Raw genomic sequence first — 27,844 nt, 5'->3', positions numbered from 1 at the left:
AATTCTACGCACATTAAAGGCAGAGTTCACTGTTCAATATGTTCCAAAAATTGTGAATATAATACATTACATTCAACATTTTTATCTTTATTTTTTCCCCAATATCGTATTAATACCATTAATATAGTGTTACGTTTCAAACACCTGCATGATGCAAGGGGAAGACGTCACATGAAAGTTAAGACACTTACATTGGGGTCTACTTTACGCTGATATTAAATTTATATAACGTCAGTATAAAATAGAACCAGATATAGATGCCTTAACTGTCTTCTCCTCTTGCAACATGCCAGACATCCTTTGGGTCTTCTACTAGACATAGGAAATATTATGCTGTTTTATTAACAAATTATTGCATACTGATTTAACAATAAAATAGTAGCCCATTGATTTCTTAAGACAAAATATTCCAACTCATTATTCTAAATTATCTCCAAATTATTCCATATTGATCTTAATACATCTTTTTAGTTATAAATAAATTAACTATAGGTTTAGCACCTTTGAGAACATTTGTAATAATATCAGTAGTTTAGGAACTTCAGAAACAACTATTTCTTCAGACCCAGTATACTTTTAAAAGATATTTTAATCAAACAAGAAGCTATCAAACAGTCTTAGATAATCCAAAACGGGATGTATTTTTTTTGCCAAACATGGACTGTTTTTGAAGAAAATTTTAATGTCCATAATTTCCATAATAATTATTTACCAGCAATCTTCAGTTTAGATTTTCCCATAATGTCAATTTCTCATAAGAGTTGGATTAAATTTAAATTTCCTTCCCAATATACAAATCTTGAAACTTTTAATATGAGAAACCCAATTAGAAATCAAAATGTTGGCAAAATACAAGAAGGAAATGTAGCAGCTTTCTAATTGTTCCCAAAATAATTTTTGAGATAATCAGTTGAATTCCCAAAGCAATATAGATGACAATAAAGGCCCAGTGGTATAATTGAAAATTGACAAATTAAAATCCAGAGAAAAGTAATTCTAATATAGAATATCTACGAGTCTGAGAATACCATGAAAGTTTTTCAGTATCCTATCAGTCTGGTTAAAACCCATTACAAATATTAACATAGGATTCCTCTAATAATATACATCAACTTTGGACTTACTTTTATTTTGACATTTATTCTTCCCCATCGATTCCTGGAGATTTTACACTATTTGTTTATATCTGAGATAAGCAACTAGGAACTATTAACCTAGTTCAACAAAGGGATCTAAGAATAATTATTCCAAGTTATGTAAATGAATTCATACAAAATATGAAGCTGTATTTCTTCAAATATTCATTGACACCTTAGAACCAGTAAATAGTATATTAGATCTCATTTAATTAATGAAGCAACTTGAAAATGTTTACCAAAGTATTGTACTATAAACATTGATCCATAAATATAAGTTAAGAACATTTTTAGTTATCAGTAAAGAATACATCATCATCTGCATGTAATAATGATTTATATTTGTCATGTCTTCGGTGTGGGAAAGGTGAAAAAACAGGGGCACCAAAGATTCCAGAAATGGTCTTTATTGTTGTAGGACAGCATAATAAAATATTGAAAACTTTCCAAAAAATTGTTTTTCTACCTCATATTATACCAACCAAAATCAAGACAGAGTTCTTTGGAGTTTCTTTCTCACACTTTTCCTCTTTCTTGGTTCTAAGTGATTTTCCCCCTCCTCCCTTAATAGTTTTTTATTCATCCCCAATGTAGATCTTTCTTTCACAATGTTCCATTTCCACTAATTTGATACCTGAAATATTCTTAGATACTTATGGAGAGGTCAATAGTGCCAACATCACATTAAATAAAAGTAAAAGTAAAGTAAAAGTATTAAAGTACCCTTGATGTATTAACACCAGAGGTGGTATTCAGCAGACTCTGACCAGTTCTGGAGAACCGGTAGTGGTAGTTTGGAGAACCAGTAAATACCACCTCTGACTGGCCCCGCCCCCATCTATTCTCTGCCTCCCAAGTCCCAGCTGATCGGGAGGAAATGGAGATTTTGCAATATCCTTCCCTGTCACACCCACCAAGCCATACCATGCCCACCAAGCCACACCCACACAACTGGTAGTAAAAAAAAAATTGAATCCCACTCTTGATGAATTCCTCATAGTATTTTAATAGATGAAGAAATAATTCCAGTTGTGATAACCCTTGTAATGGGCTAAAGAACCACACTTTACTCCAAATTTTAAAATTTGAAGGGAAAACCAAATACAGATAGCTCTCAATTTCCTACTGCAACCGAGCCCAACATTTCTATTGCTAAGCAAACTAGTTGTTAAGTGACTTTTGCCCCATTTTATGACCTTCTTTGCCACAGTTGTTAAGTGAATCACTGAAGTTGTTAAATTAGTAACATAGTTATTAAATAAATCTGGCTTCCCCATTGACTTTACTTCTCAGAGGGTCACAAAAGGTGATCACATGACCCCAGAACATTGTAACTGTCATAAATATGAACCAGTTACCAAGCATCCAAATTTTGATCATGTGACCATGAGGATGCTGCAATGGTCATAAGTGGAGAAAACGGCCATAAGACACTTTTTTTCAATGCTGTTGTAACTTTGAACTACCGTTAAATGGTTGTAAGTCAAGGACTACATCATATCAAAAACTTTCTTGGCATTTGATGAAACAAGTGTCATCAAATCCAATATATCTAATTGTATACAAATTACATCCACCGATTATTGAATATTGTCTGTTGCTTGGCATCCTTTAATGAAATCAAATTGTCCCAGATGAGGTCTCAAAGGTTTGTATACCTTATAGCCTATAGGCCAAAGATTTGTCAGTATTGTAGCATCCACTTTTAATAAAGGAAGTAATCTATACATTCTGTAGTATTGAACTTAGCTTCAAAAGTTTAGTTATAAATAGAAGAGGAGAAAACTTAATGAAAAAAGGATTTTTGTATTCATGTATTCAGCAACATAGGAGCGGAGGGACGCAATAAATACCTTATGGCTAAGTTCTCAGATTTGGACTGTTACAAATGATGCCTTCCTAACTTGTGCAAAAATGCCTTGGCATTATTTAAGTTTTAGTAAATATATGTGAACTATTGCTGAAAGAGATTCCCTTTGTAATTTTATGGCAAATTGTTCTCCTTGTATGCTTGGAATGAACATCCTCCAAATAACTGTCCTTTATTTTATCATCCAGTAATATTTTATTTCAGTATCTGTTAGTGAAAGATGCTAGTTTATTATTTAATATTTATCGTATAATAATATTGAAAAATTTAACCACCTTCATTATTTGCAGTAATGTTTCTATGAAGTAGATTTCTCAATATTCTGTTTCTACCTTAGTGACCATAAGAGCTCTCAGTCTTCAGGGAAATTCCCAGTCCTAGCTACTTCATACAGAACAATGCTGGCCACATTACTCAGTCTAAACGAGGGGTGTCAAACTCAATTTCATTGAGGGCCTCATCAGGGTTGTGTTTGACCTCGGAGGGGCATGGCCAGGGTGGATATGACCAGCTCAACATCACTCATGTCGGGGGGTGCCTGTGGTAGCCCGAGCACTCTGCCAGAGACATCATGGGCCAGTCCTTCATTGTTTCCAGGGTGGCTCTGTAGGTCAGGTCTAAGTGCCCCATGGGCCGGCCCCCAGGCCTTGAGTTTGACACCCCTGGTCTAAACAAAGAAAGATTCATCCCAAAACACATCCTATGCTCAGCTTCTGAAAGTTTCTCAAACTCAGAGTCCTCAAGAGAATATTTGGAAGTCTATAGACTTGTATATTTGTTAAATGAGTCGCATATAATAGTATTTATAATAAATAGCATTTGATAATTAAAAAGATAATGGAATTACATGAAAAGTATTAAGTGTCTAGATAACTTGTTGTTAATATAGAATGATAGCTCACAATTTCTCAACATCAATCAGGAGATAGGAGTGGAGGCCTCAGAAAACAGCCTGTTCCCAATTTTTTATTCCACTTTTTCATCAGTCCCAAAAAAGATCAAAACCACATCACAGTTTCACGAGGATGTCCACACTTAACAGCCCATGTAGAATATTTAGGAGTTGGAGCATTCATATCCCAAGAGCCTATCCAGATTAGGTGAGAAATGAAACCTCCTTGGAGGACTTATCTGGGATCCTCCTAACCAACACGCTCAGATTGAAGAAACTACTCGGACAAGCTAAACATTTCAAACCAACAAGAAAAGAAGTCCAGATGCCATGACTCAATTTCCAGACAACTCTTGCCATGACTGAGAATCTTCATTAACACCAATCAGGGGATATTAATAGTTCTTACCACATCAACCTTTCTCTGTTTAACTTTTCAAAATTCGCGTATGAATTTAGCTTTTGATGTTAAGACATTCAGAAAAAAATACATTTGTTTGAAAATTATTAGTTTCATCTTTAGGATGAACAATTAGGAGTAGTGTATTTGAATGTAAAATAATATTCTGTATTTCCTCCCCACTAAATATTACTAGAAAAATGAAGCTTCCTTAACCTGTATACGGGTAGTCCTCAATTTACAACCATTTGTTTAATGACTGTTCAAAGTTACAACAACACTGAAAACAGTGACTTATCAATGGGGAAATCAATTTCACTTAATATCCATGTTACTAACTTAATAACTTTAGTGATTCACTTAACAATTTTGGCAAGAAAAGTTGTAAAGTGGAGCAAAACTCACAACAAATGCCCTGCTTAGCAACAGAAAGCTTGGCTCAATTGTGGTAATAAATCCAGGACTACCTGTATTACAGTCTTTGTCATATTCCATCAACTGTGCTCTTGTTTACATTTGTTGTTTTGCCATTTCCCCCTAATCTACTTCTTCCAGATGCATTAGACTTCAGCTGGCATAATAATCCAGCAATATTATCTTTTGGATGTGGCTATGGGAGACGAGGTCTACAAATGATTTGGAAAACACTATTTTAAGTAATGGACAGGAAAAGGATTCTGCTTTAACATCAAAAACCTCACAAACCCACACAGAAGAAAAAAATCTTGCTTTTCCCACCCTCTTTTTCCTTCTTCGTAGATATTGTACAATGTCCCTGTTGTGTAGGTTTTGCAAAAGAAAAATGACAAGATTCTACATGATTGAAATGCCAGTGTGTGATCTCTGCTTCTTCTTCCCTGCAGTTATGATGTAGATTCCAAGAGTCCTGACCTGTCCAAACACGTAAGTCCACATTTTCTTCTTCATTTTCATGCTGTTTTTGAGATACTTACTCTTTGATCCAATTTTTATTGCCTATATTTCAGTACATTATATTCACGTAATGCAATAAGACAGAATTGGGAAAAAAAACTTTGGATTGATCACTCATATGATAGATGTCATACAGGCTTTTAGTTGTTTTCCCTTAACTGTACCTTTCATTGAGTGTGCCAAAATAAGTCTGGATCCCTTTATCTGTGTTTTGCTTAGAGTTATGTGCAAATCAAGATTTCTGATTTGTTCTTCTCTTACAAGCTAGGGTCTAGAATTATGGTTTCCTCTTAGCTTCTGATTCTGTTTTTCCAGAAATAAATCAACCTTGGTTCACATTTATCTCTAAATAAACCAGGTTTCATTAAGAACGGGAGCCAAGTGTGATTATGAATTGGGTATGAGCATGATACTTACTAAGTTAAACTTCTTTACAATTTTAACTTGCCATGTGAAAGCGTCCTGATATTGGGTTAATCTATTTATCTATTATGCATTGGGTAATAACACTAATTGTGATTTAATGCAATTGACTATGAACATTGCCAGAGATGTTTGTCATTGGTTGCTATCAGACTCAGCTAAACTAAAGGTACTAAGTTAGATTGTTACGGAGTTGTGATTGTTTCAGGTGTGGGGCATCTGCAACATATAGTTGCAGATGCCCCAAAATTAATTAATAAATTAAATAACTACATGTGAAAGCATATAAAATAGCTGAAATATTGCAAAATAGACAAATCGTAAAAAGATTTTGCCAGTCTCACCTAGAGATCTCCCTCAAGAAACCTAAAATCTTAGCCTTCTTCCAGAGGAAAAATTCAAATGTCAACATCCTTGTTTCAAACTCTATAAGAATTTATGTAAGAACAACAAACCAAAAGATTAATGTTAAGAATTATTTTAATAGACTCATTTTAAAATATTGTATTTAATTGTGGGGCACCACAAATGCCATAAAGATATATTGCAGGGACTTCTATGCTTACAGTAAGAGGGACTGAATCTGGGTCTTTCAGGATGCAGTCTATGTAGGGTAATCCATTGAATAAAGATTTTTCTAAGTTGTGAAATATTACTAAAACTGCATTTTATTTCTGCCTTCCAACACATATTTTGATTCATTCTTTTGCTTTATCCTGAATTATTATAATGTTTTACATTTCAAGTAAATAAAAAACTGCAAAGAAGTATATAGTGAATCTCAAGTTCTTATTTTTGCTAACTAGTTAAAGCATGCATAAGTAATTTTGATAGGTACTCATTGCAAAGTGTAGGCTTATGGGGTGACATTATAATAAATTGGCATGATTTGAGGAAACAGATACAGTCAAGATATGCTGGAGAAAAAAAATGCCAGCCTATTTTTTTTTTAATCTACTGTTTTGTTAACAGTGGCAGATTTAATTTATGAGAATATGACAGACAAAACAATCTCAATTCTGCTGCATTCTGGATCTATAGAACAGGATCGAGGATGTCAGAGGCTGAAGAAGCAGCTATTGCACCTGGGCACACTGACTAGGCACTGAGCCTGATGCATGATGATCTTGTTTCATGCAATTATCCGGATGCTACAGCCTTTCCACCAGCCTGATTTTTTAAAAAAATTAACCAATGTTTTTAATTCATGTAATGCATGTACTGTGGCCAGATTTATAATTTTCTAGCCACTTAGTCTCAAACTTGTATTGTAAGAACTGTAGAAAGGAGCTACACGAGTTGACCAAAGGACTGTTCTTCTCTATAAATTAACCAGAGCAGAAGTTAAGTTTTTAATAATGCCTTGCTTTAGCTCTCTAGGACAGTGATGGTGAACCTTTTTGGCACCAAGTGCTGAAAAGGGAGCACTTCGCATGCATGTTTATCTGGGGTGTGACCAGGAAGAGGAGTTGCCCAGGGTCATGCGCGCGTTGAAAAATTTACTTCTGGTTTCCGGCAGGCTCATACACACGTGCCAATCAGCTAACCAGCGCACATACTCAAAGACCAGCTCTTCCGGTTTTTGCCACTACCACACACACACATACAAAGGCCAGCTGATTGTCACATGCGCATATGTACCAGAAACCCGGAAGAGTAACGGTCATTGCCATGTGTGCCAGGCGACATGGCTTCATGTGCCACCTTAGGCACGTGTGCTATAGGTTCGCCATCACGGCTCTAGGAACTTTAGAAAGAGGGGGGAAACCCTGCTAGGAGGAGAAGTTTCATAACATTCATGTCAATTTCTTTCATCAGGATTTCCTTGGTCAAACATTCTGCACTCTGGGAGAGATTGTTGGATCACCAGGAAGTCGCTTGGAGAAGCCTTTGATGTGAGTCACTGTCATTTGTGATGTCATTTGTCATTTGTGATGTCATTAGTGGGACTTTGAGTTCCTCCTCCTCTTCCTCTTCCTCTTCCTCTTTCTTCTTCTTCTTCTTCTTCTTCTTCTTCTTCTTCTTCTTCTTCTTCTTCTTCTTCTTCTTCTTCTTCTTCTGAGGGTTCATTTTGCTACACCTAGCGATGTATAAAGCATACATGTTTAGATACATCCGATCAAAGGGGAATCTTTATTTCACAGAAATATAGACCAAAGATTAATTTAACTTTGGGCAAAACCAGCAACCAGATATTAGCTTCTTTTTGGTTCCAGTTATTATGTCTATGTCAGCTTTCCCCAACCTGATCCTCTCTCTAGATGAGCCTGGGTCACTGATGCATGGAGAAGAGCAAAATATCAAGCCCACATGTCATAAATTCTTCTCAAGTTTCTGGAAATCAGTGTGTAATATTTTGTTCTAAACCTAGACCCACTGAAAATAAAGTCACCAAAACAATTTAGTCATATAAGCATGTTTAAAAATAATAAATACAAAAATCTATTTTTATCTCTAGTGAATTTGAGTTCACATATATGAGCCTCAGAGAAGATCTATATCTTGAATCTTCTCTCCTATTCCTCATATATGTAATTGGCATATTTTATAACTTTTTATATTCCCTCTCAAATGCATTAACATTCAAGGACATCTGCCTTTTACTGAATTTACCATCTGCATTAGCTTGTTTTAGAACTAGCTCTGTTAGATACTTTTTCTTCATTTAGTAGAGAAACATGATTGTTTTTTTTTAATACAGTATAGCACTCCACTTTTGAAAAATTATTTTTAGTGCTGATTCTATAGGTCAAATGGATTCACAGCTAATTCCAGTTTCAATTTTTGGCACGTTTTAAAACTGTATACTGCCTCCTTCTGTAGCCAGAACATTAACAGGAAGCTTTGGCTTACGATCTCCCAAAGAAAAGGAACAGAAGCCTGAAAGTGATGGCTGTGTGATTTATAACAAATTGGTCTTTGTAGTGGCATCCAAATATGTTGAACAGTGGCTTGGAGAATACATGGTTTCTTAAGATAAAAGTAGTTCTTGTCTTAGGACCAGAATTGGAACTAGAATTTCCATTCCTAACAAAAGGTGGTTATTTAGTTAGTTGAACCCAATTTTACAACCTTTTTTGCCACTGTTGTTAAGCAATTGTTAAACGAATCAACTGCAATTATTAAGTGTCTGATACAGACATTAAATGACTCTGGCTTTCCCCATTGACTTTTCCTTTGTGGAAGCTAGTTAGAAAAGTCAGAAATGGTGATTAAATGTCTCTGGACTGCTGCAACCATCATAAATACATGCCAGTTGTCAAGTGCTTGGATTTTGAACATTGTTACGAAGGGACATGGTGTCTCAGTGGCTAAGACACTGAGCTTGTCGATCAGAAAGGTAGGTGGTTCAAATCCCTAGCACTGCATAATAGAGTGAGCTCCTGTTACTTGTCCCAGCTTCTGCCAAGCTAGCAGTTCAAAAGCACATAAAAATGCAAGTAGAAAAATAGGGGATACCTTTGGTGGGAAGGTAACGGCGTTCCCTGCACCTTTGGCGTTAAGTCATGCAGGCCACATGACCATGGAGACGTCTTCGGACAGCGCTGGCTCTTTGGCTTTGAAATGGAGATGAGCATCGCCCCCTAGAGTCAGGAATGGCTAGCACATATGTACGAGGGGAACATTTTTACCATGAGGATGTGCAATGGTCATACGTGTAAGTCACTTTTTTCAGTACCATTTTGCAACTTTGAAGCATTGCTATACAAATGGCTGTAAATTGAGTACTACTTGTAGTAGATTATTTTTAAATGTGAGACAGAAGTAAGATGGAGCCATTTTCTGGGAGAAAACAGTGTGAAGAAAAGTCAGTTCTCCTGCTATGTATAATATGGATTGCGGGCCACATCTTTAAGATGCAGGCAGTATTCTGAAAAAGCCTGAAGTCATATCTAGTGTAACCTTAAGCAATTTACTTTTGCTCCTTGTTTTGCTTATTCTGATGTTCTGTTTTGATTGCACTCCTGATGCTTCTCTTTAGTTTCATTGCTTGCTGGAGTTTTGGATTTATTTTTAGATTTGATTGGTTTTACTGTGGATCCTTTTTAATTTGTTTTGCAAATTGGGAGCTGTTAGATTTGAAGGACAGTCAAGACTCTGCTTAACAAATAAATATAATACGTTTTGAACACATAGCATTCTGTACTTGCTACCTGTTGCTATCATTCATCATGCCAACATGCAGTAAGTAAAAACCATTTCCACTGGAAGGAATTTTTCCATTTGTACAGTTGTCTGTAAAGTTTAGAATGTCTTTAAAAATTTGAACTTGGAATCCCTTAGGAAAAAAGGATACAGCAGAGATTTTAGGCTACATCTTTCACAATTGACTATGTCATCTGGGGTTGACAATATCTAGGGAACAGTCTGTTGCCAGCTCAGATTTATCATTATGAGTCCTTTATAATACCAATATGTTGGGTCAAAACCACTAGTATTTTTAGGAGAAACAAAGTGGGATCAGTGACATCCAAGGCAAACCATGGGGCAATGCTGAAGCCTCCAAGATGGCCTCAGTCAGGCCAGCTTTGGGTGTATTACTTGGAACCCTGACCCCACAACAATGCCAAAGTTACATATGAAATATGACATCATCATACAAATGTCTCTATTATGTAATGGTATCCTGATGTTTGATTCATATACTCAGTTTATAGCATTTGTATAATGATTTTGTTATGGATATATTATCATGCTGTTCTCCTCTGAGCAGAGATCCTTGAGGAAGATCCCAACTTCTTATACTGGGCTGAGTCAAATCTCATCAAATCCTTGCTCAGAAATTGATATTAAGAGTGCAAAACATCACTAATACAGCAGTATGCATGCAGCTTCCAGGCCCAGCAAATAACACCTTTTTCCTCGTTGTCTGAAAACAGCTCCAGAATCTCTGGAAGGAAGCAGGTGCCAACGCTCCTCTTGCAATTGCCAGCCATAATTGGAAAGGAGAGATACATATAGTGAAAAAGAGAAGCTCTCTACTGTCTTTTGAGAAGCAGCTTATTAATTCAGATGCACCATGGGAGGGTAAATACAAGGTGCAAAGCAGCATGTACAAGTGGTGGGGGCGTTACAGAAGCCCACTGTGGAATTAATTATCATTGTTTTTGGAAACAAGCCAAAGCCCAAGGCTTCTCCCTGGAGAAGCAGCAGATAGAAGAAAAAAAAAATAAAGAGTGGCAGAGAGCTCCAGATTCTGAATACAATAAATACCGTGGAAAGAAGTTAACAAAAAATGGCTTTGCTACTTTAAATATCAGTTGTGAAAATGAGCTAGTATATGAGCATTAAGTCCTGATGGGTGTTAAGAACATATTATTTTATTAATGAATTGGTTTCAGAACTTTTTGGAAGCCTGCTCAAAATGAATTGTCTTTCTGCTCACCTAAGATGTGCAAGTGAGCTGCAAGACATGGGGTTCCAAGCAGTTTACTCTAAAGCATAGAGGTCCCTTTTATCAAGCATTGGTTTTCCTGAAGTCCTTCAGAATATAATAATTAGTTCAGATCTCCTGACTGTTTCACACCCTCATCAATGCAAGGTAGCGTGTTCCTTCCAGTAATGCCTAAGCATGTGCCTCACTTCTTTGGGAAGATGTTCCCAATGTTCTGGACTCTACAGTGTCCTCAAATTATTCTTGAGATTTAGTTCCAACACAATTAACTGGCTTCCAGGTAGAAATGACTAATACAAATGAAAGTTCCGGGAAGGAGAAATACATTTGGTGAGCAATATGGCACATGGATGGATGGATACATGTTTATATTTTGGAAATGGAACATCACCAGATGATTCCTCTCTTAAGAACAAAGCTGGGGAATTCAAGTAGCTACTGAAACTAAACTGTCCACATTCTATTATTTGGCAAGTTGTGTTCTGGTAGAGGCACAGTTTGCAAAATAATAATTACCCATGCAACAACTTTGGCATTATTATTAAAATAGTTCAGAAATAGAGTTGCTTTGGTAGCTCATTGAAATTGATCTTCTGAAGCACTGGTGCTTTTTCTGTATCCTAAAGCTTTCTTTTTAACAGTTCTAAATTAATGGGTAAAATGAGTATTTTTTTTCTCTTTTCCACCTTTGCATTAAAATTCCTGATAATGTTCCTGAGATCTGTATGTTAGGAAGGATTTATATGCCTTGAGTCACTCAGTTATATATTGGAAATCTTGGTAACAATGACCATAAAATCTATTGTAGACTTTTTCCCCCTCTCCCTTTTCAGCTTTCATTAGCAATAACTTGAAAACCAAAGATCCTTTACTTGAGGTGATTAACCTACCTGCATCTTCCAAACATTTTGGCTGCAGCTCCCCCAGAATCCATAAAGATTTTTATATGACCAAAGATAACGTATCTATGCATGCATATTTCTACAGCAATATATCAGACGGGTAATTTTAATAACTATATTGTCAATGTTCTGACTGATGAATCCAACCAAAGGAAGCACAGCTGAGACAATCCAATCTCTCAATGCAAAGCTTTACTGAGTACATCATATCCCCAAAAATGAGGCAAAACCAGATCTATTTCCCGTGCAAACACACATAGTTAAAGTCCCGGTCTTCCCTCCCCCCACTTACACCAGGTCCCATTGTCCAATGGAGATTTCTGGTATTGTTGTGAGAAAGTCTTTTTGGCTCTGGTAAAACACCTGCCAAAACATCATTGATTCCAGTGATGGTGAACCATTTTTGCCTTGGGTGCCAAAAGCCTCCTTTTCTTCTGTTCCTGAAATTTATGTTGTATGCTGGGCAGTTTTTCACCCTCTGGAGGCTTCGGGAGGCTTCCCTGAAGTTTCCGAAGGGCAAAAAGCAGCCCAGTGTGCAAACTGGAAGTCAGTTCCCAAACTTCCAGTTTATGCATTGGGTGGTTTTTTGCCCTCCGAAGGCTTCAAGGAAGCCTCTGGAGAGTGAAAAACAGCCAAAAAATCAAGGCCGAAAATCAGCTGGCCAGCGCATGCATACGTGCTGGAGCTGACAGGGCAATGCCTCGTGTGCTCTCAGAAATGGCTCTGCATGGCACCTGTGGCACATGTGCCATAGGTTCACCATCACAGCTATACATTGATCTCAGCCTAGATGTCATACTGTGGCAACTGCAGACAATATTCATTTGTTACATTTAAAAAAAAATCTGCCCTGTTATGAATATATCTTAGATGATTACCTAAGGAATTGTTCTCAGGGATTCCAAAATCAATGTAGTGTATTGGTGAAAGTCTTAAATTAGGCTCACAGAAACCATTAGCCATAGAGGTCCCCCTGAAGCCATTAGACTCTCTTTAGATGATTTGGGCTCAGTTATTCTCTCTCAGACCAAGCTACTTCACTGAATTGCTATTATGAGAGAAAAATAAACTTGGTTAAATAACAATTTAATCAATTCAACTTGAATCCAAGCACTTTAGCAACTTTGGGTGGCTTACAATAAAAAAGAAAGAAAACAATACATGTAGAAAAAAAAGGTGTAGCTGACCAAAAGAGTAATTTTATAACAGAACAGGGGGGGGGGAAATCCAACTTGTAGAGATTCCACAATTATAGTTTCCAAAGGTCTGGGCAAACAGCCAAGTTTTTAATGATTTTCAAAAGGGTGAGAAATGTATGGATCTGGGGGGGATGGGGAGTTTGCAGGTTGGCAACAGAGAAAGCATTCCTCCTGAGTTCTGTAAGATGACACTGTTTAATCAATGGGACCTGGAGCGCATTTGCTGTCTCACTGGATAGCCCAAATTAATCAGAAATAAGTGATCCCTCAGAAAGACAGGAGTTCTGCCATGATAATTACCCAGAAGCCAACTGGTAATCAGTGCAGCTCATGGAGAACTGGGCTCGCATGAGTATAATGCATTATTCTTATTGCCATCCACACTGCCAAATTCTGAACCAGTTGTAGCTTCTGGATGATATTCAATACAGTGCCATGTAGTGCACATTACAGTTATCCAATCATGAAGTGATGAGTGCTTGAGTGTCTGTCTAAAGGACAGTATACCCCTCTACAAATATAATAAAGAGAAAATGTCAGATGAGTCACCTGCAGAATGTGGTATCATCTGGAACTTGTTGTTGTAGCCTGAAGTCTTTGACCTCCTTAAGTCTCTCACTTGTGGATCCTAATGAATAGATGACATTAGAAGCAGCCTTCCAAGGGACCAGTGTAGATGTCAGGGTTCCAAGTAACACACCCAATGAAAGAGGATTCCAAGGCTTGAAGTTCCTCAAAGTTCCATTTTATTAGAGGTGTCATATTGGCACATGTGGAAAGCTTCCAATTTTTCCCCACCCAAATGAAAGTCCAAGCCCCTGCCCAGCACCCACATGTCTGTCACGTGGCCCAATCAGGCACCGTCCCAACTGGAGATGCCTCTCAGTCATACTTCTCCAGGTGCAGGGCAAGATGTCCCTGATTCTCTGAGAAAGGAATATTATTATGACTATATACATATCTCCCATACTCCATATAATCCCCACTCCCATTTTCCCACAGCACTAAATGTGGCATGCCTGAAGGCCCAATGCAAAAGATAGCTTCCAGGCGTGACAGTAGACTAATGTTTTTTACTTCCCAGTTCATAGGACCCAATTAGTTTGATCTCAGCATGGACTGTTTGATTGCGCCACAAGAGCCATAGCTGGGAAGCTGAGGTTTCTCAAAGCAAAATCAAAACAGTATTGATTTAATAAGAAGCATAGATGGAAGCTACAGAGCTGACTGTATATCGTCACAATTTACGTTCTGTTCGATTTCCTGGAGGTGTGAGTAGGCCTTTCAAGCACAGCTGCAACTCCAGCATTTTCTCCTGTCAGTGCTCCTGCTTCTTCACGTTTCACTTCAAGAATCTGGCATGATAACATTGGACCATATGGAGGACCTGGAGAGCCTGCTAAGACCTGCTTGGATTTCTCGTTCCAAACATCTGTCTGCTACTTGCTTCAGTAAAAGTAACAGGGCAACACAGGACAAGGACGTCAGTGTGCTAATTTACAACTCCATCACAGAAGTCCCATAGACTTGGGAAGATGAAGCAGAACACTTAAGTTCCTTCCTCCTTAGGGGAAAAAACAACCATGTACATTTTTATGGGTTGCAGTTAATTATTATTATTTAAGAATTAGGAGGCTTTGGAATTAGGAGGCTGTTCAGCTCCTGGCTGAACAGGTTCTTTGGTATTAGATCAGAAGGTCAGAGCATCTCCACAAAAGAAACTGCATGACCTGGAGGTATTTTACTTATTGTGGGGCTCACTGGTTCTTGATGGATTTTATTTTTTCATTTATCCCTTTCTCTGATAGCCACAGAAGACCTGCTGATAGTGAAAATGGCATTTCCCCCCTAGAATTATGTCTCTCAATATAATTCCAACAGGCTTTACTAATAAAATGATGCCCTGAAGGCAGCAGATTTCTTAAGTATGGTTTGGGCTAAGTTAATTCAAGATTATTTCCTCATAAGATTATTATTTTTTAAAGTTTCCTTTTTTTAATTAACCTTTTGAAACCACCCCTTAAATTTATCCCTTCAACTGTTCATTTCTCTCCTTCCACATCTCTTTCACGCACAACATATACATACAAAACACATCTTCTCTGCAGAGCAGTTATTTGTTATTGGAACCTCAGTTTCATTATGCAGATAATTCTTCACAGAATTATCCTTGATTATTAGCTGATTGCTGCCCTGTGCAATGTTCATGTCCACTGAATTCAGATGTAGTTGTGAAAGCCTCCCATTATTCAAAGTGAAAGAAGCCATATTCATGAAGGCTACAAAAGGGCCATGTGGGATGGGGGCGCAGTTCAGCCTCAGGGCTAATTTTGCAGGTTGTCTTGAAGATGAAGGTAGACATGGAATCGATCTGTCAGCTCCTATTTAGGCAATCAGAAAAGGGGAGATAATTCAAGTTGCTTCTGTAGCAGGTTCCCATATGAAATATGATGATGTGGGATCTCCTTCATTAGCTTTTTCTAGTGCAGATGTTTAGATTCTTTATTTTTTTCTCCTTCATGCAAGCCAGATCTTAACATACTAGTGAATCTTGAATCTTTTGATAGGAGACGGACAAATCTCTCTGAACTTCATATTTATTTCATACAATAATGGCTGCATAGGGCTGATTCACAATTTATGCTTGCTCCAGCATGAGGCTGGGCTACCAATTGTGTCAAATGGTATAAGTGGAAGATAACCTTGACCTACCCTAGGTTGCTGGACAATCAGCAACCACCAGAGGTGTTCATAGTCTTCTGCTGGCACAAGTCTTCTGATTGACCTGCTATACTTCATTTCATTGTGCACAAATGTATCTGTTCCAATTGACTGTGTGTGTTCTGGGGAATATTTTTCCATGAGCCTGCTCTATAGTAGCAATAGCCCTTAGACTGATATACCGCTCCATAGTGCTTTACAGCACTTTCTGTGCTGTAAAGAATTGGAATTCAACATTATGCAAACACAAGTAGTAGAACAAAGTCAAACTAGAGTCTTGGACTTTAAGACAGCTAATTTCAATAAACTGAGAGAGCTTGGGAAGAATTCCATGGATGAGAATCCTCAAGGGGAAAACAACTCAAGAAGCTTGGGAAATTTTGAAAAATGAGATTACGAAAACCCAGTCTAGCACAATACCAATGAAGAAGAAAAATAACATCTCCCAAAAAAACCCAGCATGGCTACATAAAGAACTCTCTGACAAATGGAAAGACAAAAAAGATAAGTATAAAAAGTGGGAAGAGGGGGACATAACTAAGGCAGAATATCAGCAAATAGCCCGAGCCTGTAAAGATGAAGTAAGGAAAGCTAAGGCTCACAATGAAGAAAGGCTTGCCACAAAAGCAAAAAAAAATAATAATAAAAAGCTTCTTCCAACATGTTAAAAACAAGAAAAAAGTTAAGGAAACAATTGGTCCATTGCTGGGAGAAAGTGGCAAGAAGGTGACAAGCAACAGGGAAAAAGCAGAACTATTTAATTCATTTTTTTGCATCTGTGTTTACACAAAAGGATAAAACAGTCCAACCTATCAAAAACAGCACCACAAAAAAACAGATTAGGAACACAAATTGAAATAGGGGGAAAATGGTAAGTGAGCACCTGTCTACCCGAGACAAGTTCAAATCACCAGGACTGGATGGATTGCACCCCAGGATTCTGAATGAACTGGCAGACGAGATCTCAGAACCACTGAACTATATCTTTCAGAGATCCTGGAATACTGGGGAACTGCCAGAGGACTGGAAAAGAGCTGATGTGGTTCCCATCTTCAAAAAAGGGGAAAAAATAGATCCAGGAAATTATAGACCTATCAGCCTGACCTCAATACCTGGAAAGATTCTGGAAAAGATAATCAATAAATTAGCGAACACCTAGAAGTAAACAAAGTAATAGCCAAAAGCCAACATGGGTTTGTCAAAAACAGATTATGCCAGAATAACCTTATTGCATTCTTTGACAAAGTGACAAAATTAGTAGACCAGAGGAATGCCATCAATATAGTTTACTTGGACTTCAGTAAGGCATTTGATAAGGTAGACCTACTCTAAGATAAAGTAGAAGAATGTGGGTTAGACAGCATCACCACCAGATGGATTCGTAACTGGCTGACCAACTGCACTCAACATGTAGTCCTCAATGGAACTGCATCTACATGGAGGGAAGTATGCAGTGGAGTACCCCAAGGCTCTGTTTTAGGCCCAGTACTCTTCAACATCTTCATCAATGATCTGGAGGAGGGAATAAATGGGGAACTCATCAAATTTGCAGATGACACCAAGCTGGCAGGAATAGCCAACACTCCAGAAGATAGGTTTAAGATACAGAAGGATCTTGACAAACTTGAATATTGGGCACTATCTAATAAAATGAAATTCAATGGTGAAAAGAGTAAGGTTCTACATTTACACAAGAAAAACAAAATGCACAGGTACAGTATAGGTGGTACCTTGCTCAATAGTAGTAACAGTGAGAGGGATCTTGGAGTCCTTGTGGACAAACATTTAAATATAATCCAGCAGTGTGCAGCAGCTGCCAAAAAAGCCAACACAGTTCTAGGCTACATAAACAGAGGGATTGAATCAAGATCACATGAAGTGTTAATACCACTTTATAATGCCTTGGTAAGGCCACACCTGGAATACTGCATTCAGTTTTGGTCACCACAATGTAGAAAAGATGTGGAGACTCTAGAAAGAGAAGAGCAACAAAGATGATTAGGGGACTGGAGATTAAAACATATGAAGAATGGTTGCAGGAACTGGGTGTGTCTAGTTTAATGAAAAGAAGGACTAGGGGAGACATGATAGCAGTGTTCCAATATCTCAGGGGTTGCCACAGAGAAGAGGGAGTCAAACTATTCTCCAGGGCACCTGACGGTAGAACAAGAAACAATGTGTGGAAACTCATCAAGGAGAGAAGCAACTTAAAACTGAGGAGAAATTTCCTGGCAGTTAGAACAATTAATCAGTGGAACAGCTTGCCTCCAGAAGTTGTGAATGCCCCAACACTGGAAGTCTTTAAGAAGATGTTGGATAGCCATTTGTCTGAAATGGTATAGGGTTTCCTGCCTAGACAGGGGGTTGGACTAGAAGACCTCCAAGGTCCCTTCCAACTCTGCTATTGTATTGTATTAAGATGTCAGCATCTTGACCCCAACAATCTGGGTCTTCATTTTACCAACCTTGGAAGGATGAAAGGCTGAGTCAACCTTGAGCCAATCAGGATTGAACTCCAGACTGTGGGCAGAGTTAGCCTGCAATACTGAATTCTGACCACTGAACCACCAGGGTTTCAATACCTATTTTTCATAGGGATGCCTCCCTTGAAAAGCTTAACACGGGGGGTGGGGGTTTTCTTTCATTTTTTACAGGTTCAAAGGTTGATTAGTGAAGTGCTGGCCTTCCTTCTTTCCCTTCCTCCCAAATAAAATTGACAAGATTTTGCTAAGTTTCTTGTTTTAGCCCAAGTGGCTAGAAGAGCCATAAAAGCAATTTCGGTAGCTCATGCTTTCCTGGGATTGGTAGGAGGATGAAACAGGGAAATCCACTGATGAGAGGTTCTTTTAACAATGGCCAAGACAGAATCAAGTCTATGACTGTGGCCAAAATGAGAAAAGAATATGAAATCCAGAGAACGATTTCTTAAACCATCTGTTTATGTATGAGAGAGAAAAACAGCTGAAGGAAGCAACCCTTAAGCCTGCACTGACTGCTCAATAAAAATGTGGAGCAAGCAGGGAAAATTCCATTTATCATAAAGGATAATCGTTCTTTGCTGTCCCTGCCAGCTTACTTCCATAGTGATGGGGTTCTGTTTTTAAGTGACCCTTTGTATGGCGACCATTGGAAATTTGAAAGCATTCAGTGCATTATCAGGAATCTTTGTCCCAGTTTGCTGATCTGCAAAAAGACAAGCTGTGACTGATTTCCTCTGTCTTGACTTATTAAATTTATCCTGTCCTTACAGTCCGTGAAAAAGGAAGCCTAGGAAGATTCTGGCCAGCCATTTTCACATAGCTTATCTTGTTGCACCTGAAATTGTTTGTTATACATCTTTTGCAAATATGCTTCTTTCTTTTCTTTCCCCTTTTTTAGAGTTAGCCATTTCCCTACTTTTGTGTTACAGAACCGGTTCCTTTCTTCTTTCCTGAGCCCAGTTCTGCAGGAAGTCTGACTGCAGTTAAGATGAGCTTCTTTGGCCTTGCTCCTGCACGTACAGTTCACAAGACCCTTAATATGTACACATTTGTAACAAGGCAGGCAGAATTTGCTTTCCCAAATAGACTCATTTATCCCAGGGTAGGACAACTTTCTGGAGTCGGGCTGGGTGATTATGGGTGGGTTGAAGTTCAACCCACTTGGATGGCATCTGTTTGAGGAAAGCTGATGTGGGTAATTGGGGAGATGTTCGGTAGACCAGTCATTTTCTCAGCAGTTCCTTCAGTGCGACTGAAGACTAATTGGTTTGAGCCTTATGAGTTAATGGCAAGGTCTGGATAAATTTTCAGTTTTTGCTAGAGAAATGGCAGCTGGCAAAGCCATGTCCTTTGTCTCTGCAATTTGTTAGTCAGTGCTCTCCAGCTGGTAGGAGAAAGGTTGCCACGCTTCACTGTCAAGTAACTGCAGCTAGGGCAATCTGTCATCTCTGCTCGTTTGCCACTGCCGTTACTCAGGCAGCATGGTGATCACAGTCTTAATAAGAAGCTCAGAAAACCTCTCCAAGGCTCAGTAACAGGAACTAACCTCAGTGAATTTGCACCCATATTGTTAAATAAGGGTTTAGTGTTATATGGGGAAAGCCACATTGCTTATTTTGCAGAGGCTGCCTATCAGTCATTGGGGTATCTGAGATACATCTAACTTGGGCTCCTTATTGCTGGGCTCAGAATCCGGTAACAACACTGACAGCACTCTGATTTGTGGACTTTAGCTTCTGAAATTTTCTGTAGACAGCATTGCCACTGGAATAAATTCCTAGAACTGAAGTCCCTCACCCCAATTTGAAAGATGCCCAAGTTGGAGAAGATTTATTTATTTAGGCAAAAGTTAATGATATGTCTGAACAAACCATAGTTTCTGCTCAGTAAACTTTTTTTAGAGCATTTATATAGAAGGGGTCGCTTCTACTGTTCTCCATCTCATTGCCCCACCGGAAATAGGATGGGACTTAAAGCTTACAAAGCTTTGATTCAGAGCATGTCCACAATTTGGTGTTATCTAGATGTGTTGGAAATCAATACGTCCACTGGTCAGGTGGGCTGTGAATTCTGGAAATGATAATTCAGCACATCTGAAGGACAAGGCCTTCAGCTGGCAATATTTTACATTATGTGTAAAATAAGCGGGAGGGGGGAGGGAGAGGGAGAGAGAGAGAAACATTGAGTACTACTAGGTTATGCCACTGAAGGAGCAGAACAAAAGAGGAAGGGGAGAAGTAAACAGCTGGATAGTTTTGCAGATTGCATGAAATAGCCTTGAGACTAGGGAGATCCAAATTCAAGTCTGCCCTTAGCTATGGAAGCTCATTAAGTGACTTTGGGGCAGGTATTATCTCAGCTTAGCCTACCTTAAAGGGTTGCTATTGTGAGTATAAAGTTGGGGAAGGAGAAATACTATAGGCATAATACTTGTCTTGAGCTTCTGGAGAAACCACAGCTTAGGAATATAATAAACCTAAAGGCAGGGGTTCCTAGTAGCTAGCTGCAGAGACTGCCACCTACCAGGTAGTACCTATCTACCAGTACAGGGGTGTCAAACTCTATTTCATTGAGGGATGCATCAGGGTTGTGTTTGGCCTCAGAGGTCCGAGTGTGGCCAGAGTGGATGTGGCCTGTTCGATATCAGTCATGTCGGGGGCGTCTGTGGCAACCCAAGCACTCTGCCAGAGAAAATGGGCTCCTGGGCTCCGTTTCCGGCTGCAATGGCTCCTGCAACCTTCTGTCAGCAAAAACAGAGCTTGGGAGGCGCTTTCACTGGCAGAGGGTTGCAGGAGACCATCACAGCCAGAAACGGAGCTCGGGAGCCTCTTTTCATTGACAGAGGCACTGCAGGCCGCTCCCTCACTGTTTCCAGGGTGGCCCCATTGGCCAGATCTAAACACCCCACGGGCCGGATGCGGCCCACAGGCCTTGAGTTTGACACCCCTGTACTAGTACCTCATATCTATTGATTAAAATTGACCATTAGAAGAAAACAATTGTTCAGTCAGTTCCAGTGCAATACTATTTACTGGACCAATCCTGCAAATGAATAAAAGGGATGGAAGACACTCCCACTGACTGTAGATACTACTTTTTCTTCCAGTTGCTTCCCATTCAATCGAATATATGAGCAGAGGCAGCCAGAGAGAAAACTCTTTAACTGTTGAACATTCCAGGAGAGGGGGAGAAAACCTCAGTCAAGTTCTATAAATATTGTCAAGGAAACTGTATCAATGAAAGGAGGGAATTAGTCACTGTCTCTGTAGCTGTGGCCCCATGCCAAGGAAATTTAGAAGGTATCATTGTTGCTCTCAAGGGAGACGCTGGGGGGGGGGGATTCAGGCCCTATTGTAGATATCATCTTCCCCCACCCCGTATACATAAGAATTAGGGGTGCTTCTTGCAAGGGTTTTCTACGGTGCAATTTATTGGGAAGATGGAAGTGCCATTGCAGCATCTAATCTACTTTTTCTTCTTTAAGACATCCATCAAAGAGGGGAATACAGAATAGCTGAATGGTTTAATGGGACTGGCAACATTAATTCCCTGCTGTGTGCAAAATGCCCAGCATTGCTAACTTACCTTCTAGAGCCAAGACTTTTTGTCAAGGTCATGCAATACAAGATTGTGTATTAAGCATTGGCACGCAGGCAGATTCTACAATTATCATATCTCTGTGCTGCATGTGATCTCAGGCGATCTTTGCAAAGAAGGGGAATCTGGAAGGGTGAGTGCTCATGATCAAAAACAGGTCTCAGGGCACCATGGCCAGAAGAGTCTCCTTCCTCATTCCTCATATAATTGCACACTGGGAGATGTTATTGATCCAATAAGGGAACTTCACTTCTGGATTTCTGTTGCAGGTGATGAGTTCCTGGTTTAACTAATTCACTTAACAAATGTGGCAACAAAAGTCATAAAATGGGACAAAACTCACTTAACAACTTTCTCATTTAGCAACATAAATTTTGGGCTCAATTATAGTTGTCAATTGAGGACCTATAATTCACATTTGATAATTTACCATTTTGCAACTGCCATTTTAGGATAGCACCCATGACAGGCTCTTGGGATGTTAGAGATGCCTGTTAGTTCAAAAGAAGTTGACAATCTCTGATTTATAGTCTTGAATTATATGTGATCTTATTGCTGACTGTTTATTACTTCAGTGCTTTGTGCAAAACAAACCAGCCCGGGGTTGTGATAATGCATTAGTTGAGAAGTGGGGGGGGGGGGATTATGCAAGGTGTTATGGAGTGAAAAGAGCAAAAGTGATATTTGTGGAAATTAATACTACTTTTTTGTTTTATACTGTTTTTCATGTTCATCTTGCATTAGTATATTAACATATTTAACTGTGTTCACCCCCAGAGTGACTTATGTGAGATATGCAGCCATATATATTGAATAACATAAATAAATTATAAGTTTACATCTGTTTTATTTATTTATTTTTCAGGATGGGAGCATTTACATTACATTCCAAAACTGGGAAGCCTATGCCATCTGTCTCCAATGGGTAAGTCATTAAGTTCTCCTACAGATTAGAAAACAGAGGACTGGTGCATTCCACCCCTTCAAATTATCAATATAAACTGCATGAAGAGCTAAAGTCTTTCTTACTGAATTATGAGATATTCACTTAATTTTTCTTTTAAAAAGATCCTACAGTGTTATCCTGAGCCTAACATTAATATTAATAAAAATAAAGTAATCTAATTTTGCTGATGGAATGCTTCAATTATGCTTTAATGGAGAATTTACACACAACAACATAATGTAATAGAACTCAGTTATCATCAATGTGGTCAAGTCCACAACTGTTTAGATGTGATCTTGGCAAGCTCAGCCTATTATTGTTAGCTCTTTCTATCATTCTTTTCATTTTTAGTGAGAACTCAACAACTCTTGTCTCATTTGTTCTTATAACTCAATTGATAAACTGTGGAGAGAACCATTCCTATTTAATATTCAAAGCAGGTAATGTCAAATCTGTTGGGCTTCTTCTCCTTCCTGAATATATAACATCCAGTGTGGTTCTTTATTGAGCTTGGATCTTGAATATTGCGTCATCTGTATTTAAATATGTCTGTTCACAAAATTGTCTGGATAATCACGCATATTTGGCAAATAAGTGAATTGTTAAGCATGTGACCAGTTCTAGATATGTGTTGTCTAAAATAAATTTCAGAGGTGAGCATTTTTGCCAGACAATAACATTAACAAAATATCTTCTAAGGTTGATTTAGAATTCCTTGTGGTCTTGAATTGTTCTTTTGTTAAATGTGCAAGAAAGTTGAAATATAGTAAACAAACATGGATATTTCTTGAATCTTTCTTCTAAGGAAAAAGCCAGGTCTACAACAAATCACCATGGCCAGCCAACCTGCAGTGGCCAACTCGGCATGGGACAATTTGTCGCTGACAAATTCAATGCAGACAAGAGTTACATTAATGTTGAAGAAATAGTGGAATAGAATCATTAAAGAAAGAATGGCAAGGAAGGGACATAATAAAATGTGAATGATGAAAATTAAAATAATGTATTAGTTATTTTAAATAATTAAATTGAATTGTTTAATTGTCATGCAACGAGTTGTCCCATGGTGACCTGGCTGTAGTGAATTGGCCATGGTGACCTGGCTGTAGTGAATTGGCCATGGTGACCTGGCTGTGGTGAATTGGCCATGGTGACCTGGCTGTGGTGAATTGGCCATGGTGACTTGGCTGTGGTGAATTGGCCATGGTGACCTGGCTGTGGTGAATTGGCCATGGTGACCTGGCTGTGGTGAATTGGCCATGGTGACTTGGCTGTGGTGAATTGGCCATGGTGACTTGGCTGTGGTGAATTGGCCATGGTGAGTTGACTGTGGCGAGTTGACTGTGGCAAGTTGGCTGCGTTATCCCATTCTGATTAGAAGTCACCCCTGCTGATATGTGTGGATAGGCTGATTGATACTGGCTTCCCTTCAAATATATAATATGTCCAACTACATCCATACAACTGTATGACAGTGTTTTCTATGATATGGAAATACAGTATAACACAAGCTTAGCATGCACACAGACACCAGAGTCACCAGACGAATGGCAACCCTATAATATGAATGAATGAGCAAAAAGGCTCTTCCCATCTTTCTGAGGAACTTTGAATGGGACAGCTCCAGATTAAAAGATTGCCGTTTAAAGAAAAGTGGTGGTGAAAAGAAACATAGATGAAACACAAGACAGAAAGTAAACAATAACAACCTATAAGGAATAATATCCAAAATCTTAGCAAAAATTATTGCAACATCTATTGCACCAACAAGCACGCAATACTAGGGTTGCCTTGTTTTGCTTAAGGTCATATTACCACATGGACAAGATAGTTGATAGTCCAGATAGTTTCTTTCTGTATAGAACCCATTGTTTCCTTTGAGGAATGTTTTGACTTTCCAATCTTTCCTGGGATCTCAAAACAGTCTAGTGGTCTCCCATCCAAGAATTAATTGCATCCAGTTCTTCTTGGTTTGAGATTAACCAAATCTGGCTATGTGCTGCCACCTGCTGGGCCACATTCAAATTGATACATGGGGAAAACTCATCACAGTTGGTGGCCATTGCCACAAACCAGGATTTTGAGTCCATTTGCCATTTATCTGAGGGATGATATGTAAAACCAAACCTTGCCTATGAAAGTAATGCAAATTGATTACAGTGACCACCTTAGTTCTAACAATGACTATGAAGAGAGTTTAGAGTTTGGAACTGTAATTATTAGGTATCAATCGCTACATAGAACAAGAATTAGAATATTTTCATATTTCCATTCATTATGATCTGACTCTGTATGTATAACTATATCATTTTTATAAACCCAATCCTTATTTCATCTACTGGTGAATGAAAATAATAGGAGTCATAAGTAGGGTAATCTTTTTGATATGATTTAGGGCTTTATGTGATTTATATTTCTGGCCTGAAAAAGATCATATTAGTTATTCACAGTCATACTTCTAATTTCCAAACTCTATGAACAAATAGACTTGTCATCAGCTCTGAAGATTAAATCCATTTTGAGCCATCATTATCCAAGACATCATCTGTCTGTGTGGAATTAAATGGACAAAATCTATAAAATTGATACTTAAATGAAAAAAAGAAAAAAGGGAGTTTCAGGTAAACTGCCTTTCTTCACAGCTTTGTTCTTGAGTTATATCTCTCAATAATTAACTTGATATGAGCATTCAAATAAATATTTCAGTTTTGTTGCTACACATTCAGGCAGTGGTTTAATTTGCTCCAAACTCTAATATGGTTTTAATTTGGAAAAAAATCTTTCTTTCATTCTCAATTTTTATACCCTCTTTGAACATATTTAATGTTTGAAAGAACTCATTTTAATTTGTAATATTTAAGATACTTTTACAATGTCAACTGTGGGCATCATGTCCACGATAGCTTGCAGAAAGCCAACAACCAATTCCACACACATAAAGTCAACCATCAATAGTAGAATAATTAAAAGCCCTAGAAAAGCCTCCAATATTTCAAAGAGGGGCTAAGAATAGGTCCAATGCTTGAAAAAGCTAAAGACTTTGGATGTCTTCGTTTATTTAATCCACTTACCAGAATTCCCTGAAAGAAGTACAGGGTTACTGAGACATTTTATAAGAGAATCCAAACAATACAATAGTAAAATAATTAATAAATAGAACACAAAAGAACTTGCTTATCACTATGTATGAAACCTAGTATCCCCATCTAACATAGGCACTTAATAGTCAAACCAAAATTGAGTTATGTGGCCCTGCTTTACTTTATGGAAATGGAGCTTTGGGCTTTAAGGCAGTGTCTTGACAGGGAAAAGTCAAACATTTCACCTCTATGTTGGACCATCTTGCTTAGCCCAGCTGCTTTGCTTTGGCAAATACTGTATATCTTCTAGGCATACCCACACATTCATCAGAGATTTTCTGGGGCTGATTTCACAGGTTGTTTTCACACAGCACCAAACACAGGGCACCTTTATGCTTCATGGAGCTGCATTGAAAGTGCACTTTATCAAAGCCTTAATCAAAGCACAGCATTGTCAGCCCTAATGACAAGATTTGTGCAAGTTTGAACACACTTCCCTCCCTGTATCTTCATGTGAACTATGGGTTTGTTTACTCACATTACATTCCAGCCTTTGACTCATCCTCTACCCCGCCTTTGCCTTGGTAGAGGCTTTTTTTCCTGTCCCTCAAAGTTATCCCTTCTTCCAGAAGTAGGGTTGTTGTAAAATAAGATGGGTATGTGGGATGGTAGAAAAGCAATCTCGATTATATTGTTAATTGTAGGGAGAGAGAAATTTTTATAATTGTTAAAAGATAACACACATTACTAATAATAGTTATGAGATTGTATATTTGTGAAGGTATATATGAGAAATAAAAATAAATGTTTTTCAAAAAAAATCTATCCCTTCTTCATTCTACTCCACTGCAGGATGTAGAAAAGGAGATACAGGTTTGGAAAACTCAAAGTTACTGACATTTTGGAGTTTCCTAAAAGGAGGTGCTGCAAATGGAACAGAAAAAAAATTGACATTATTCTGCATTGGGGTCAAAGATAAATGTCTCTTTCCTCCCTTTTCTACCCGCTTCGTAAACTATTTTCTCTCTTATTATAGAGGAATTCCGGGGAAAAAATGTGGCACCATCATTCTGTCAGCTGAAGAACTGGGCAACTGTAGGGTGAGTCATTCTTTTCTCTTTGAATTTCTGTTCATGTCTTTGCTTTCAAAAAGCTTGTCAAAAGAAGAAAGGAAGCCTTTGAATTCAAAAGACCCAGTGCTAGGGAGTCCCTGATGGTTTAGAAAGTTATTTTGTTAAAGTTACACAGACATGCCATGCTTCATCCGAGTCAGAGGTATCATGTTGAGGAAGATAATAAGAGACTCTGATATTATTTTTTCTGATGCAGGACCACACATAAGGTATATATTTAAGCAGGTTCCATCTAAAAACTGCCACTCTTAAATGCTTTTATTATATGTCCTGACCCATACACAACTGCAATACTAGTACACTGGAGATCTCTTCCCCTTCTAGGGGAAAATGCTAGCTTTATGTACAGACCTGTGGATATTTAGTAAAACCATTGCAATTTACTTCTTGATTTATTCAAGCTGCTCAATTCAAGTAAGTGACTCTGGATAGTTTACAATTCTACAATTATAAAACAGTTAAACTATTTTAAAAACTGTACAACAATGAAAACATCTACAAAATAATTAAGGATAAACAGCAGCCATAATGGTTAATCAACTAATACTAAAGCCAAGTAAGAGGACCCTTAACACAATCCAAGCCCCTGGCCTGGGTACATAGCCAAGTTTTCAAAGCTTTGCAGAAAGCCAACAGCATTTGGAGTTATTCTAGTCTTCAAGTAGAGAATATTCTACAAGGCAGGGCTGCAGCAGAAAAAGGTCATCTTCTAGTTCAGGGGTGTCAAACTTGATTTC

The 27,844-nt window shown here is 38.3% G+C and overlaps 1 protein-coding gene across 1 annotated transcript in view; it reads left to right on the top strand.

Moving 5' to 3' along the window:
- The window catches only part of LOC116509375 (copine-5), a 149,874-nt gene that overhangs the window by 54,544 nt on the left and 67,486 nt on the right, over nucleotides 1-27,844 (top strand). The window contains exons 5-8 of the mRNA XM_032218530.1: nucleotides 5,162-5,201; nucleotides 7,473-7,549; nucleotides 22,814-22,873; nucleotides 27,011-27,074. Of these exons, the coding sequence (XP_032074421.1) occupies nucleotides 5,162-5,201; nucleotides 7,473-7,549; nucleotides 22,814-22,873; nucleotides 27,011-27,074 (241 nt within the window). The remainder of the gene's footprint in view (nucleotides 1-5,161; nucleotides 5,202-7,472; nucleotides 7,550-22,813; nucleotides 22,874-27,010; nucleotides 27,075-27,844) is intronic.

The sequence above is a fragment of the Thamnophis elegans genome, chromosome 5 (genome assembly GCF_009769535.1).
Source record: "Thamnophis elegans isolate rThaEle1 chromosome 5, rThaEle1.pri, whole genome shotgun sequence".
NCBI lineage: Eukaryota > Metazoa > Chordata > Lepidosauria > Squamata > Colubridae > Thamnophis > Thamnophis elegans.
This window is presented reverse-complemented; position numbering and strand designations above follow the sequence as displayed.